This window comes from Orussus abietinus, unplaced genomic scaffold (assembly GCF_000612105.2).
Source record: "Orussus abietinus isolate OABI.00-Male unplaced genomic scaffold, Oabi_2.0 scaffold14, whole genome shotgun sequence".
Classification (NCBI taxonomy): Eukaryota; Metazoa; Arthropoda; class Insecta; order Hymenoptera; family Orussidae; genus Orussus; species Orussus abietinus.
The window spans coordinates 595,832-613,639 of NW_019395994.1; the positions used below are offsets into that span (position 1 = coordinate 595,832).

Below are 17,808 nucleotides of genomic sequence, written 5' to 3' on the forward strand. Positions count from 1 at the left end.
CTAAAAAATGGTTTATCGGACGAATTTATCAGTAGTTATGAAAAAATTCACTGCACACCTTTTTGAGAGAGGGAATATTCAAGATCGTTCTGGGGATAGGGAGTTGAAATAATATTTACTTTAACTAAAATATACGGAATTCCAAACGCGAAATTCTGTTGCAAATTAATTTCCTTATAAAATTCCAGGTGTCTTTGAAGTCGTATATCTGCAATTTACAAATTTCTATTGTTGATCAAGGATCTCGGAGTGATTAAACTAGGCTAGGTAAAGTTATCCTTTTAGAATAAAGGATAAGGCAATCAAGCCAATTTATTTCCAAACCTTTATTAATACATAAGTGTTGTTCGTACATTATATAAACGAGAAAGATTTTCGCGTAGCATCGTGATAATTAATTGTCTTGGCAAGAGGATCGTGTCGAATGCAAGCGACCGCGATAGACTTAATGCTGAAATAATATAATACCATGGGGGCGATTCGAGCGAGAACAATTGTTATGGCCGCATCAAGGCATCGCTGCGATTCTTTACCTTCACCATTGTTTCCATTTTTCATTTCTTCTTCCTACTTAAAAGTACGAACGGTATACTTTCATACATGTATATTTATGCAATACCTGAACAAGAGCCGACATAAGATAAGAGACGTTCGATCGATCACCGATTCCACTTAGCGATTTTTTAACATCGAAATCAACTTAATTTAAAGTCTCTTTCAGCTCTTCGTATAAAGAAAAAAATACGGCATAAAAAAATAATGGCAATTCTGAACTTTACATAATTACATGAACAAGATACATATTTCTGAAAGAAATTGACACGTGTAACTATGTTTAATTGTTGACAGACTTTGCATGATTTTATTCTCACAAGTGTTAGGATCCAGTGGAGGAGTGACCCAATTCAATAAAATTAACAATTTGATGATTCACTGTCAAATGTTTCTATCCTTCCTCTCCCACTTTCCCACGCTCTACCCAACACTCAGAATGTCGCGAGGCGGCTAATTCCGCCTCTATTAAAAAATAAATAATTTGCTAATTAAGTAAAATACAATTTTACCCGAGAAGAGGAAACGAGGAGCGATCCTCGAACTCTGAGTGTAATCGATGATATTTATATTTTAATGGCGTCGCCGTCGCGGCATCTGAATCCTTCTCGCTCGAGGCCCGCTTTCCAATTCCACAAATAATTACATATATACTTTCGCGACATCTTAACTCTGGTTATATTAATTAACACCACTATTTATTCCTCAGCTTATCCGCCATGTTGCACTAAGTCCCCATCTTTTTTTTTCTTCAAAATATACTTCTACGTCACGTGGTTTATACATACCTCACCGTAATAATCATATATAGTTATGTACAATGTTTAATATTATAGATTTAGTTAAGTGTTTCGACTTCGAACCTATATACATATATATGCACAGGTATATATATATACATCGGTTAGAATATGTAATATACATAACATATAATGTATATAATATATAATATTATATATAATATATATTATACCCACACTTTAGTTCGAGCAACGGACGGTCTCCTCCTTTTGACGCTCTTTGGCAAATCGTCGACTATCGTAAATCGTGGTCTTTTCCATGCGCATGCGCGTCGAAATTCGCATATAGCGAATCTTCCGCGAATATCCCCTGAACGTACTTCGCGACGATCACAGAATATACTGGTGTACGCGAGCAAAGTCGCTAAACGTACATCATGCACAAAACATAATGTTACGGAATGCCTCTCCTGGCATATATACGGCTATATTAATAATATTCATATATATACCATGGAAGGATTCACGATCACGTACATTACATACACGCACGAACGTGCAATACTTTATGGGCAACTTGTGTACACGCGTCTGATTACGTTTCCCAGAGCCTGGAAATATTAAACATGATTGCAATATAATCGGCTTCCACGTATGTATTTCCTTGTTTGAAACATAAGAATTTTAATGGAATCATATTAATTAATAGCAGCGTGTCGGTAATCGATCGAGGTGTCCGAATCTTATTCGAATAGTTCGCGCGGACGCCGCTTGGATTCTACCCGAGAAGGGCGCTGCCGGCACCTAGCCCGAATAAAACCGATCGGCTCGCGACTGCCTATGTATAATTACAAATGAATAAGGTCCTTAAATAAATAATCGAGTGATCGTAATGATCGACGTGTATTTTGTTGAATGAAAGCGACGAATATGTATGGGAGGAAGAGGAGGGAAGGCATCTCGTACATGAAAAAGCTGCCGGAACTTTCCGGCTACTTCTGGCGTCGCGGCGGCCGAGCATTGATCTTTGGAAGAATTTAGGGAAAGGGTATACATAAACAGGGAGAAATAGAAATAGAAGTAGAAGAAGAAGCGACAGATCGAAGATGGAAGAGAGTCCCGAAAGCAACTAATGACATGCATTAACTAATATGTCGCGAACTTCATTGCGTTCTAGCCGATCCAGGGAGATCTGCTCCCTCCGGCGTCGCGTGAGACGCCTAAGAAAGTTCTTGAAACATCCCGTGCAACGTGAAAGATTCTCCTTTTTCTAGCATTCTCTCACTTTCTCCCCTCTCTGCCCTACTTGGTTTTAGCATATTAATTTGTCAGCAGCTGAGGCCCCTCGAAGTACCTTACCGCGCCTCCGACAATCTAGCAAAGCTCGTTAGATGGTGGCGGTGTTAAGTCGCCGTCGGGACGTGCTTGGCTCCCCTTTTCTCCCCCCTTCCCTCTTTCTCTCCATCTCTTGTACAAGTCCGGTAGTCCGTGGAAGGTCGAATTCGCGCTGTGAGGGCCGGCTCACCGCAGGTTGTGTGCCAGATTTAGGCCCACTTTTGGATTAGCAGGCGTCCTACTGGAACAATTGCGCAAAGTAAAACAATAGTAAAGAATTACTACGGTTAGAGTGGCTTTTTTTCTTTCTTTCTCCTAGGTAAAAATTGTTGGGAGGCCGGCGAATCTCGGTGCGGCACCTGTGGGACGTATCCATCTTCTCTTTCCTCCCGATTTCTACCTCCTTCCAGGGCGCCTTCGATAGTCGCGAAGATGACCTAAACGAATGCTTTGTACCCTCGTCATCCGCGACGACGTTAGATTTGTTATATGTATATACATATATATGTGTGCGTGTATATGTATATATGTTGATCTAGACTCATGTGTGCATGTCTGTGATCGGATGTCACATCTCGCTCGCTCGCACCCCCCCGGAACATACGATACACCAGGACGCAGAGAGACCGTGAATGTGCAGGTAAACTTGCTCCGTTCTCTCTTTTTTTTTTGCGGGGATGTCACTGCGGCTGATTGTTTCTCCCTTGCAGATTCCGGGGTCTCTCTCTCTCTCTCTAATCCGGCAATCCTCCGACTCCTCCAGAAGCGGTCCCTTATAAGTCCCTTACTTTTGCCCTGGCACCGACTGGGGCACTGCAATAACATTATAGAGACGTTAGACCGACGAACAACTGGCACCTCTAATGGCCACGAGAAAAAAGGTGACTATCCAAGCTGGGAAACAGCAGCGCAGGACTGAAGCAGCACGAGATATAAAGCCGAAGAAGCGGGGTTGAAGCGGGGACCGAAGCTCGAACTTCCTTGGTCGATCGGGTCTCTCGTTCGCGAAGAAGCCATTTTGTTTTCGTAAATTGTATAGACAGTCATAGTTAATGTAGAAACTAAGGCCTTTCTCCCTTCACTGGCACGGTTTATAAATAACAACTCATAAAGTATTTCCCCGTGAAGACATCGAGCAATCTGTTTAAGTAAAGCACATATGCAGCTTATCGTTAATTTTAACACGTGGCCAGGAGAAACTAGGAATGCTTATCTACGAATGCACGTTAGAAATAAAAGTTCCCTTAATTTGTCAAGAATTACAAAAATTGTACTGGCATTACGACTTAGCTGCTAGTGACTTTCACATTCAACTGAAATTATTGCAAATGGTGTACGTGTATTTAGTCAAAATTTATTTTTGAATACAGTAGGCAAAAATAGAAAAAAAAAAAAAAGATTCGTGAAGATCCGCGATAAAATTGAAATATTTGAATAGCAGAAAATTTGTATTATATTCTGCATGTGTACTCGTAAGAGCAAGCAGGATTTTAAACACAGAACGACTGAAGAAGTCCAGACAACAACGGCAGCATTTCAACATAGAACAAGTGAAGATCGGACGATAACAGATAATAACGATTGAGAATAGAAATAGGTTACCTGGATAATCCAAAGTAAGAACCAACATCCGATGTCTCCTTTCGGTTCTGGTCGCGTGACTGAATTCATTCACAAATTCGGCAGGCAGGAAACAACTTCAAACAACTGCGGCGGTTTTCAGCGACGACGACGGGGACAGGTGAAGATATTACAGTAGTTAGAGAATAGCGAGACAATTAGTGATCGGATAACACGTATCATGCACAAAGTCTGCGAATTCGTATTGGAACCTACTTAGAAAATTTAACGAGATATTACGGATATTAAAATCTGTATATTACAGGAATTAGCTGCATTAGGGGACCTGCTAAAACAAGGCCCAACTCCGTTCAAGGCTGCATTCTGTTACAAATTTTGCGTGGTATCTTGCATAAATTTCATGAACAAATAACATAATTTTTGTGAAAATAATAAACATTGCAAGCTGAGTAACCTTTCATATAGATTTGGTGGGACTGAAAAATGTAGAATGTCACTGTTACGCTTTGATCGACAAGTTAGACGTAACGATCTAGACGATCTATCAACTCCAAGTAATTAAATACTTTGATAAATTCTAAAATTGTGTTTGTTACATTTTTCTTCGACCGAAAAAAGGGCAAATAAAGCGTGAAACAAAGAGACTTTAATCACATCCAAAGACTAAAGGCTTTAATATTTCACGTGACATTCTCTTTTTTACCACCTCAATGTAAAAAGTAATGAACATATGAAGAAGTTTTTTAATTCTTCCCATGGAGAGCAGCCCGAAAGAGAAAAGCTGGCCGTCATTCTTTCATGTTGAATGAAACGTCCACCTCTTAATAATGAAAACTCAGCTTTGTGCCCAAATGAATACACTTCCTTCCTTTCAGGAAATCCTCCTACACATAACTTGGCGAATTCATTGCTAGAAAAAAAAAAGAAAAAAAAAAAGAAGAAAGATTACTGCCAGCCTGAACGTTTACCTCACATCCGAAAGGAGGCTCGAAAATTAATCAAAGACGAAAAAGGACGATGAATTGTCGAAATAAATATGTACGAATGACCAAACTCATAATCCACGATAAACGGGTCGATCATAGATAACAAACACGCTTTAGTAACGCACGCTTTTATTATTATAACGAGCGTCCGATGAGACGGTTTTCCCAACCGTCGCGACACCTACGCTTTTGTTATAATATCGGTCACCTTAGACCCGCTTCGCTCGCACGAATGGGTGTAGATAAATAAAGTGATAAACAAATAGTTGCTAATCGCGACGTGCCCGGGGAGAGGGGCCGCGTTTGCGCGACACGTATAATTACAATTATCGTAAGTCAGCCACCCCAGGAGGTGTCCGTCGAGGATGGATGCGAACGATTAGGTTCCTTTCTTAAGTTGGCGCTTTTGCAAGCTCACGGTGGCTTGCCGAACCACTTTTGCTCGGACAAATTGAAAGCATTGTGTGGAAAGGCAGTGAAATTACACGCTTAGGACGACCATGCGTTTCAGCTGCATTTCCGCACTCCCCCTTTTTTCTCAATCATGTCTGTTGTGTCGTGATATTTTTTATGTTATTTAGGAAAAACCCGTAACCTTACAAGATGTTCCCTGATCCGACGTGGAAGCAAGCCAACGTGAGAACTACTTCGTCGTATCGATTGAGCATACTCGATGTACAATTAAATTCGCCTAGTCTGGACAGAAGACGGTGCTCTTTGTTCCCTTCTGCTGGGAACTCGCTACAAGATTTACATTTGCCGGTTTTTCAACGCATACTCGTACAACCATCGGAAGTGAGAATGTATTTCACGATTGCGGTTCTTGAACTCGCTCAAAGCCAATTACGTACCACGTGCGTCTTTTAATGTCTAGTAAAAGTCAATTAGTGATACAACGGATGTCTTTTAGACAGAACTTCGTATAGAAAAAATTCTACCTTCCTAGAATGTCTTCCGATAAGACCACACCTTCGAAATTATTAAAGGACCTTTCCCGTGCACTACGTATTTGATATCGTTTATTTCACACCGTTTCCCTATACCATGGCTTGAACAATGGAATGTTAATTACGGAATCGTTGGAATATATTGAGTTATTCGGTTTCCTCGCATGCTATAAATTAATCAGACCCCAGTAAAGTATCGGCAGTTGTATCCTAATCTAAATGACACTCCGTGTTTCGCAAGTATGGAAAAAGATCAGAAAGACTGCACATACTGTACGTTTTTAATTAAACTTATTATCAGAGAGTAAATGTTTTGCGATTCTACGCGATGAATGCCTGGATTATTGTTATCGGTTGAGGATAATTAATGGGCAAAACAGAATGCATGGTGATAAGTTGAAAGGATGCGATCAAGAGATTAGGTCAATTTAAAATACATTAAATGCACGAATACGCGTCAAAATAAATCAGGCAAGTTTGTGATCTAGCTACGTATTTACGTCCATGATAAATAGTGATAATGTAATTATGCAATCTGTGCTTAAGTAGAATTCGGGGCGCTGTTAGATTTAATATGAGGGAATGTGTAGAAGGCAAGATCGCGAGTTTCGCATCGATGATACAGGAGTTATTGTAGCACAACGATCGCATTCGATGGCAAGCTCGAAGAACGTCCACGTAAGCACAGTTCCCAAGAAAAAAAAAAAAAACGCATGTTGATTGGCGCATTCCCTACTACAAGAAAAAGAATAAACCTCGGAAGGCAAAAACTACATATCCGTGATCCCATTACACCTAGGTAACCTTTTTACAAAGACAGTTCCACGCAACACTAAGTGGCTTCCAGCATTCGTCAAGGCTAAAAATCGAAACTTTTCTGCCAAGTTTCCTATTATTTCACTCTCGATATTTTACCGCCGCAACCCCCTCTCTCCCTTTTCCCTAAATCTCGGAAAAGTTTCATGTATCTACATTTAATCCGTTCGGCCCGAACCTTTTCACAAACAAATAGATTTCCTTCCCTTATGTATGTATAAATTTAACATTGCAATTATTCTCAATTTACAATTCTTCGACGTTCATTCGATATAAACGGGAGGAATGTTTAGATTCATTTTAGAAGTAACTTTCGCATCTACTGTTAAGTTGTGATATACGTACCGCGATACATGAAAGATCATTACCGAAAGGATAAACGTTCAATACACGTCAATTAGGAGCAAAGTGCGATGCGACTCATCGGCGACACTTGAAATCTTCCAAACAGTTCCTCAAATTTCGTTCGACTATTCTTAAGTATTCACACCCCTTTCGCGTTATGTAGATGTCACGTTACCGTTAATATATTAATCTACATTAATTATAAGAGACCCAACAATTCTGCTAATAAATTAAATTATCGCGCGTGCTCTCATCGATTCATCGCGTCGTATTTGCTCCACCGAAAGTCACTGTCAGTCTTATATTAGATTTCTTTTTTTTTTTTTCTTCATCTTAAAAGAGCAAATGTCCGCCGTTGAGTAACATAGGATATACCTTCTTACTCGAACTCGTGCCGAGCTTAACACTTAGAGCTAATTTGCCGACAGCGATTGGCGCGTGATTAGGGTTCAATTAAACAGATTTAGAATCGAATCGATGCCACTGCGGTTTGAAACTAAGCCCTCTTTAATGTTGGAATTAATCCAATGACAACATTGGTTAATTAAAGAGCCGAGAGTGAAAAAATGAAAAACGTCAATAATGAAGTCTTAGGAAGGGACTAATTACTGATCACAGGAAAAGATATAAGATTAAAGTAGTAACTTGATCATTTAATAATGTTTCAAGTTAACACTTTTTTTTTCTTCAATGCCGTCGTTTTTCTAAAAATCAGTTTCACGCATTAAGTTTCCAATCGCAACTCTTTAATTCAGAGATTATGTTGTATCAGGGCTCAAGTTTAACCCTTGGATTTCAGAAATGATTGTAAATTGGAACATGTTTGAAGAGATCTAACGTGTACGCGACCACCACTGCGATACCACCAGTAATCATTTCTTTGTTATGATTTTACACATTTATGCATTAATCAGGTCAGATTTGACAAGTATTCATTTCCTTCTAAGACAATATCATTCACTGATTCGTGAATTTGCCGAGCTGTAACTTGAAGATTAATTAACATTAGAGCAGCTATGCGTCATGAAATGCACTTTTCAATGTGAATATTGTATATCACGCAATTCTTTATCAACACTTAAAATGAACCAGTTACGTCTGTTTCGATCACCCGATATTTTCGATTTACGAGAAAAAAAAAACTTTCTTTTTAATTTTGAGTAACAAAGATATTTGAGACAAATCAATGAATCATTCTATCATTAATGCCATCATTCTAACATGGAAAAGTGGATCATTTTAACTGATGACTCTTTTCTTTTTAATAATGTGCAAACCTGCTCTATGTAAACTAATCGTTTATTTTCAAGTCTGCGCCGTCCATAATGTGGAATAGATGATTTCGAGACTTTGCGCAGTTAATAGATTAACATTAAAGTATTAGGTGCAAAATAACGTATCCCTTAAAACCTTGATACTGCAATTGTCCATTGTTCCGCGCGATGAAATTTTCAAGAGACCAAAGACTTTAAAAAAGAGTCCAGACATTCTAATCAATTGATTTAATATCCTTTCAATATCTAATTTATATCCAAGTCGATAAGAATGTCTGGACAGCCACCCGATTCCAACTTGCGAAATATTTTCCATATTCATTACATCTTATTAGTAGTCTCCATGATTTACATGAGTAATTTTCTGCCTATCAAGGTCCAAAAGATACGTTAAATTTGCAAACTTTTCAGAGACTTGAAATATTCAGTCAGTACACAGATCCCGTACAAGTACATATAGCACGTCGAACATTTTAAGATAAGCGAAGATTTTCCACTACCTTGTCTCTTGACTACTTCCCTTTCCAATGGCCTAACATGTAATACGTCACTTTAAGGGTCAAGTAAAGGATGTCGGCCATATTGAATTTTGACATCAGAAAGGAGGACACCTCATAAAAAGGTCCATTTCAATACGCGTCAAAATTCAATATGACTACCTTGCTTTACTAGACCCTTAAATAAATATACATTTAATCTTATTTAAAATGAAACTCATTACCCCGTGTAAACTCAGTAAGGACGTTTTTTTTTCTCCCTCGTTTCAAAAATATCTTAAATTATCCGAGTTAGTCATATTCGTTGAGAAAGAAATTCGACAAATTAAAAAAAAACAGAGATTGATGTTTTAAGGGGATGTGATAGTGGCATTCGAAAGGTAAATCGTTCATGAAACTTTTCTATAAACTGGGTGTACTGAATCGTTTCAAATTACAATGTGGATGTGGAAGCCCTAAGGTAGGTCCTGAAACTCATGAAATTTCATTTTATACAAAAAATGTTTGAGAACATCTGTAAACAAGTTTTTTAAGAATTGAAATTTTATGGGTATCAGGACCTTTTTTATAGCTTCCACATTAACATTGTCAAGTTTGAAATGATACGGTACACTCAGTCCGGAAAAAGGTTCATAAACGTGGGTTTTTCACGCCACTTTCGCATCACCTTAAGCACCTTTGGCCCGATTACATGTGGTCTAGTCCAGAGGCAAGGCAAAGGATTTAACACTGATCGAATTAATTGTAAATCTTACAGGTAGGTCATCAAGGATACGGGTGCCATAAAGTAGGTGCGACGAGGTATGCGCATGCACAAGTTCTACTAGGAAGACATTTTATGTAGGGTATCATGAACAATGAGAGACCCCGTCTGATCTGGAATTCACTCAGGATTGATAGTTTCGAAGTTCTTTAGAGAATCACTTGGTTTCACCCTCCACTTTTCAGTATGTGCACCTGATATTAGGAATGTACCAAACTTGAAGCAAGAAAAATTTCATCAAAGTAAAGTCGCAATATTAATAAGTGTTAAAATTAATATTCAATTTTGTGGAGGTTGCATGAGCAACGGACAACCACATGTGAACGAAATAATGGCTGTTCGGTTGATTATATAAAAAGAACCTTAATTTACACACACGAATGGTTAAGACCACCCTTGACGAATATTTTCGAATACTTCACAATCTTATGAAAATTTCAATACAATCTCTATTTTATGCTCCAAGATTATTAAACATTTAAAGATAGAAATGTATTATCGTTATACGTTCCCGATGATTTACCATGTAAAGAATAAAACGACACGTCCCTAATTTATTAACATCACTTCACGTATAAAACAATTGAATTCGAATATGCCATTTACATTAACACTAATGTGAGAACTGAAATTATTGCGACGATTTAACTTTTAATTAGTCACTCCTTTCGGCTCCTATTTAGTCTACCCCAGGTTGAAATCCGAGGGGGTATTCACCCAGGAAATCATGTATTTTAACGCTTGAAATCATGAAAAAATCGCAAGCAGAAATCAGTGGAAATCATTTTAAATCATCGAATAATTTTAAGACGAGTGTCGCTATTATTGATCACATAAAATCAATGGCTCTCAAAAAAGGAAATCGTTTTCACTTAATTCCAAGTGAATAACCCCTCGCTGAGGTGAAACAGACTTCATGCGACTAATTAAAAGTAAACAAAGTTTAGAATTATTCTATAACCATCCTAATCATTATCATGTATACTCTTACATGGCCTGTATAAAAATGAAATCAAACCGTCGAAAGGAAAAGAAGCTTTCGACAACTGGTCAAAATGAACGCTCTCGAAATGTTAACACATCTAGAATGATGATTCTTCAACGGAATGTGATCACATCTGGATTAAGTGAGGGCACGGGATAATAGAATTCACACGAATGTACTCTTGTGGGATTTCGAAAGAACACGTGGATCTCGAGCTTAGCGATCTCGTTAACTAATCGGGCCACCGATGCTTTTCCGACGAGCCCGTTAATACCGATACGACGATTCGACGCGATTTTACTCTATAATGTACAATGCATCGTTATCGTCTACCACCATGTAGTAATATATATGTACAAGTGAATATAATATTAGAAAAAGACCTAAGTATATCCGCTATTAACGTATCCCGGTGACCAATTGGTACATTGGCGATCCGAGGAACTCTCATTCACCTCCGTACTTCGCAGGGCGATTATCGATCGTTGATCATGTTCCTAATCTATGCTAGAGTTCTTCGCGCGCAAAAGCGTGCGATCCTACCTACCACTATGCGTAACGTATACGCGAGGGCTTACTTATGACATTAGTAAATCGGTATTTCTAGCTAGAAAGACCACTGGCTAACTCAACCAGAGGATTCACTCATCAGGAATCGTCATTGAGTGCGATCGCTATAAAACATACTGACACTGGAAGGCTTATCGCGTTGTTGCTTGGTTCCGAATATATTGAAGAGCGACACGCAAGTACTGCGAGTCTTCACAATAAGTACAAGATAATGTTTTAACATTACACCGTAAATAAAAATCGTTATAGAAAAGATATTTGGAATATATCAAGGAAACTTGATGTATTATGTACCCTGAGGCACAGATCATTTAAACGGAACACTATACTGACAACGGTTGATTAGATCTGACTTAGGAATGATACGACGATTTTGTATGCAGAGATAATGCGCATAGAAACAAATGGACGATAAGGTCTGGCCTCTCTTTCTACGCACACCAAAAGACATACCTGCGCCTTTCAGTATAAGTATAGTTTAATGATTACGATCGTTGATATATATATATATACTGATATCGGATCAAAAGAGAGCAATCAAATCAACCGATCTCTTTCCTTCTATTTTTTTCTTTCATCCTTTCAGAGTGACTCCGCCAAAAATTATTTACACACAAATTTCGGGACTATAAGAATGTCGTTCGACTGCAGCCTAGGTGCGGGACGCATCGTTCATGCGTTATTAATATCACATGTTACTTTACTGTCGCACACAAAGCATCCTAAAGAAGGGCGTTTAAGCCCACGATATCCTTTACTTACCTTGTTACCAAGTACCGCGAATATAAAACGGAACATAGATTTAAATATGTAATTGCCACCAAGATGTCATTTAAGACTCGCACTATGAATGTACACAGATAACGCCTTCCAGTGTAAGTTCAATGAATCGAGTGCGAGGTGAAACTGTCATGCGCCACTTAAAAGTCTGTGTGCAGGATCGTCGCCGAGAGCCAGGCGTCCCCGAAGGACGAAGAGACACTGACGGAAAGCATCGGTGGATCGGTCGCGAGACCAACTCAGCGATCGCCAGTTTAAAAGGTACCGAGGTACTCTAGAGGTGTAATACGCATACCAACACCAAGCGTTAGAGTGCAAGGAACACAACATCTGCTGGGAAAGCAGAATCGACATATATGTTATGCAGAGGTGTTGGGAGTGTCGCGTCTTACTACCAGAGTTCTAACTGGTTAATGTTGTGTTATCACTTAACGGAGGAGTTATGTAACACGCTTAAAAAGGCACTCGTATAAAACAATTGAAAAATGACGTGTGATTCCTTTGATTTACGGTAGGTGGTAGTGGGTGGTACTTTATACTCGGAGCCACTCTGGAGTTGATACAACTGTGTGTCGGTGACGCCGACTGGGTAACGGCGCAGTGCGGGTGTTGGTGTCCCTTACCAGCATTTTGTATGATATATTTCTTTTTCTCCCTCTCTTTCTCCATTTCGCTGTTTTTTTTTTTCTCTCATTGATGCTCTTATGTGGTTGCACCGACTAACACCATGCGCGACACTCAAACTTGTTAAAATTTCACTTAAACACACTTCGTTAATAACTCATCTTCCCCAGTCTCTGTCGAGACCTTCCCGCAACATGGTGGGAAGTTTAGTTAAATGCAACTGCAAGTCCAGGGTTTCGGTCAGCGATGCTTTCCACAGGAAAAAAAAACACCGTTCCATTAAGCTACGTGGAACGAACGGACGCTCTAGATGGGGCAAATTTGTAACAGTCCAAAGAACACGGCCCACATTACAACGATCCAGTGTGTGGTGTAAATGGGATTCTCACCGTCTGTGATTTTTCTGGCAACGAACTTCAGGGTTTCGTCGAGAAGTACCACTGGAATGGAGAACTTCATAACGGTAACCCACTCCTCGGTAGTCAGGGGGGTCACTTGGAACACGGACTGGAATCAGCCAAAATCATAGATAAGTGTTACTTCGTAATTAAATATTCATATATAATGTGGTATGTATTACGAATAAGAGAGTAGGTACGCTAACTTGGAGAAAGTATATGATAAAATGAATCGATCGTTATCCGACCAAGCAAAGTAAGAATATTAACGTAAAAAATGGACCAAACTAGTAACAAACAGCGCAGGAAAAATAAATGCACCTCGTATGAAACCCATCGTTTATCGGTACTCTTGAGGAAAATGGCTACTTTTCGCACTTGAGGCATTAATTCTACACCATTGAAAACTACATCTGTAAAGATTCAAAGCTAATTTATTTTCCCTTACCGAGAGGACCTCAACATAGAGGATGACGAAGTGGAGTGTAAAGGAAAGAGCCATCGAGGCAATCAGCCACATGTTGGACCATGGAGGCATTGTGATGAGAGATTGATTCTCTGACAAGCTAAAACATTATGGATTATTAATCATTCACCGCTGTAATCTATAAAAATTACTCAAATCATTATTAACTGGAGTATACCTGTTCATGGCGTTCAACATCTCAATGGTAACGAGAACAGAAAGGGCCATGGTCATGGGATGAGGATCGGTGAAAACCTTGCAGTTGACTCCCTTGAATTCTTCTCCGCCACCAATACAAGCCAAGTGATGAGTCTGTATGGAACAAGTAAGTTTAAACATAAATAAACAATCATTTAATATAGGTAGAGTGTGTATCAAGTATTGAATGAAAAGAAATCCCCAGGCTAAATAGTTTCAAGTTAGACAAGTGGAGGATAAATATTATCGATCTTTAAAAAAATCAAAACCTTACCAGTTGATAATAATTTAACTGTGGACCATGCGGACTGTATAAGAACCACCATGCAGCAGATCCAACAGTGGCAGCACCTACATATCCACCAATAGCCAAGTATCGGAAGAACAACCAACCAGAGATGAGGGACTCGTCGGCTTTCCTAGGAGGCTAGAAAATGCAATACAACCGTTGTCAACACTAAATCTATTGCCAATTATTACTTAAGTTAGTTTCCACTTTTAAATCCGTAAAATTGACGGTTTTCGTAAATCTAACGTTAAAAAAGGATCTAAAAGAATCTGATTCGTCTGTAACTTTGTATATTTCCTTTCTAATACCTTCTCCATGATGTCGAGATCGGGAGGATTAAAACCAAGAGCAGTTGCCGGAAGTCCATCAGTGACCAGATTGACCCAGAGGAGCTGTACGGGAATCAGGGCTTCGGGAAGACCAAGAGCAGCAGTCAAGAAGATACTGTAACGCCATGCACAAAAGGTCAATTAATGTTTTCTATGTGTCGATAAACTCTTGATAATTAAATATGCATTACCTCACGACTTCACCAATATTAGAAGAGATCAAGTAACGGATGAATTGTTTCATGTTGTTGTAAATTGCACGGCCTTCCTCTACAGCAGCAACGATAGAGGAGAAATTGTCGTCAGCCAATACCATCTCGGAGGCAGATTTTGCGACGGCGGTACCAGATCCCATAGCGATACCAATTTCAGCTTTCTTTAGCGCCGGTGCGTCATTGACACCATCTCCAGTCTAAACAAATGCATCGTACATTACAATAATTCAAAAACAATTACAAGATACATATTTAGATGAAAATTCTAATTTTGACATTTTAATTTAAAAACTATAAAAGATAGTAAAACCCAATAATTTAAATAAAAGTAAACATAAATCAATGCCTCTGTCGACCTGGTTGATCCAATTCATTCTACTACCACTATTTGTAAGAAAAAGTAAGATTCTTACCATAGCAGAGATTTCGTTCATACTCTGTAAGTATTCCACAATCTTGGACTTATGAGCGGGTTCAACCCGAGAAAACAAACGAGCTCTGGCACAAGCAGCTTTCTGTTCAGCTATTGGAAGATCGTCGAATTCACGTCCAGAGTAAGACTTTCCAGTGGTATCTTCATCTTCGCCGAAGACTCCAATGCGGCGGCAAATAGCTTCAGCGGTAGCCTTGTTATCACCAGTAATGACAATGACTCGGATACCAGCATCACGGCACCTAGCGATGGAGTCAAAGACTTCCTTGCGGGGTGGGTCGAGCATACCAACGACACCGATGAAGGTAAGCTCTTTCTCATATGTGTAGAATTTGGTAGAATCACCGAGGTCCATTTCTTCGGGTTTCAAGGGATGGTCAGCGGTAGCCAGAGCCAAACAACGTAAGGTGTCTCTTCCGGTACCGTATTGTCTAGTCAAGTCCAAGATGCGATTTTTCAGGGTAGACGTCAGCGGTACTTTCTGGGTTCCTACACGAGCATGCGTGCACCTGTCTAGAACACCTTCAGGGGCACCTTTGACAAACAATTTCGGGCCAGTTCCTAACTTGCTGGGTTTCAAAGGTACGCAGTAAGAAGACATCGATTTGCGGTCTCTGGAGAACTCCAAGGTGAATTCCTTCTTCCATTTGGTCTCAATGTCTTGTCTGACGACGATGGCCGCTGTTCGGCGGTCGAGACCTGTTTTAGGTACGCCGAAGGGATTGATTTTCTCGGCCAAAACAATCAAAGCTGTCTCGGTGGCTTCGCCGACCTTCTCGAAAGCCTGCTTAAATTCGTTGAAATCAATGGCAGAATCGTTGCACATAATACAAATTGTGCTAATCTCGTGAAGCGTCTCGTAATCCGCACCCTTAACCTTTTGGCCTTTCAAAAAGATTTCGCCATTAGGCTCATATGTTGACCCTGTGATCTCGAATTCGTGGAAACTACTATCGGAGCCTTCGATCTTGTCGAAGACGAACATACTGAAATATAGAAATGATTATATTAATGATAATAGGTAACTTAGGAAAATTAATTTTATTCGTTTAATTAAACATTTCAAATTGTAATTCCTTACGTTTTCATTCAGAACATATAAGAAATAAAATGCAATACAATCTACAAATGACCAAACTTATACATAACATCTTACCGACTAACGGACATCTGATTGGTGGTCAAGGTTCCCGTTTTGTCAGAGCAGATGACAGATGTGCAACCAAGAGTCTCAACGGATGGCAGAGATCGCACGATCGCATTCTTTTTGGCCATACGGCGAGTTCCCAGCGCCAGACAAGTAGTGATGACAGCGGGCAGACCCTCAGGGATGGCAGCTACTGCCAAGGCAACAGCGATCTTGAAGTAGTAGATGGCGCCCTTGATCCAGGAGCCACCGTGCGCAGGATCGTTGAAGTGGCCAATATTGATGGCCCATACGGCGACGCAAATGACGGAGATCACCTTCGAGAGCTGTTCGCCGAATTCGTCCAACTTCTGCTGAAGAGGAGTCTTGATCTCCTCGGTTTCGGACATCTCGGTACGAATCTTACCGATAGCTGTATTGAGTCCAGTTCCGATAACGACACCTCGGGCTTTACCAGCGGCCACATTGGTACCGGAGAACAGAATGTTTTTCTTGTCCTGAAGCAAAATCATCAAATCGGTGATACATATTCAAAAGAACAATGACAAACTAAACGTGAATTTTTCAAGACATGGAATTATTGTCATGAAATCGTGTACAACATTGCATCGACATATTGATACCATTTCGTATCAGTAAGCGCTAGATGATCTTACGAAGATATGCTCACCTGATTGACAGCACGTGGGTCAGGGACAGGGTCGGTGTGCTTGATGACGGAAACAGATTCACCGGTCAGGATGGACTGGTCGATCCTGAGGGTGGTCGAGAAGATCTTGGTAAGGCGAATGTCAGCCGGGATCTTATCGCCGACAGACACTTCTACAATGTCTCCGGGAACAATCTCCTTCGCTCGAATCCTCTGGACTCCGGCTTTGTCGGAGCGTACGACTTTGCCCATCTCGGGCTCGTACTCTTTGAGCGCCTCGATAGCGGACTCTGCGTTACGTTCCTGCCACACGCCGACCACGGCGTTGGCGATGAGGATGAGCAAGATGACGAATGGCTCGACGAATGCCGTAAACGCATCATCGTGCTCTTCAAATAAAGCTAATACCTGCGAGAGAATAAGAAAATAATTAATACTACAGAAATGACATGGCCTCCAATTCGTGTTTGTCTTCACTTTATGCAAAGTAAGCGTGATTTACACGTCTTTTCGTGTAAATAAATATCATTGAAATTACTTACGAAAGAAATAATTGCAGCTAATAGAAGAATCTTCACTAGAAGATCGTCGAATTGTTCCAGGACGAGTTGCCAAATGGATTTCCCTGCGAGGATAAACATAAGATTTCTCAGTAAGTATAGAAAACTAAAAAAATATTTCCGGCTCAATGGTATTCGTGTTAATTAATTCCGTCAGCTGTTATCTATATAGATAAATATAGCTAGAAAGTTCATAGAATCATTTTCAGCAAACCAGTGATATCGCGAAAATGGAAAAATCACAAATAGGAAAATTGACTAAAACTACAATGAATGATTCATAAGTTGCATCGCGTCATTTAACTCAGAATAATCATTACAAATCCAAT

At 39.8% G+C, this 17,808-nt stretch overlaps 1 protein-coding gene across 5 annotated transcripts in view; it reads right to left on the bottom strand.

Moving 5' to 3' along the window:
• Nucleotides 1–307: 307 nt before the first annotated feature.
• LOC105698253 (calcium-transporting ATPase sarcoplasmic/endoplasmic reticulum type) overlaps nt 308–17,808 on the bottom strand; it is a 32,504-nt gene continuing 15,003 nt past the window's right edge. For 3 of the 5 annotated variants that reach the window (XM_012422323.2, XM_012422324.1, XM_012422325.2), the window contains exons 4-13: nt 17,462–17,544; nt 16,941–17,327; nt 16,280–16,767; nt 15,104–16,109; nt 14,667–14,887; nt 14,455–14,590; nt 14,132–14,284; nt 13,838–13,971; nt 13,642–13,759; nt 13,102–13,302 (exon numbers count right to left, since the gene is read on the bottom strand). In XM_012422323.2, coding sequence (XP_012277746.1) covers nt 13,102–13,302; nt 13,642–13,759; nt 13,838–13,971; nt 14,132–14,284; nt 14,455–14,590; nt 14,667–14,887; nt 15,104–16,109; nt 16,280–16,767; nt 16,941–17,327; nt 17,462–17,544 — 2,927 coding nt within the window. Of the gene's footprint in view, nt 3,441–13,101; nt 13,303–13,641; nt 13,760–13,837; nt 13,972–14,131; nt 14,285–14,454; nt 14,591–14,666; nt 14,888–15,103; nt 16,110–16,279; nt 16,768–16,940; nt 17,328–17,461; nt 17,545–17,808 lie in introns of those variants that run through there. The other 2 variants (XM_012422327.2, XM_012422326.2) reach the window with 2 other exon arrangements.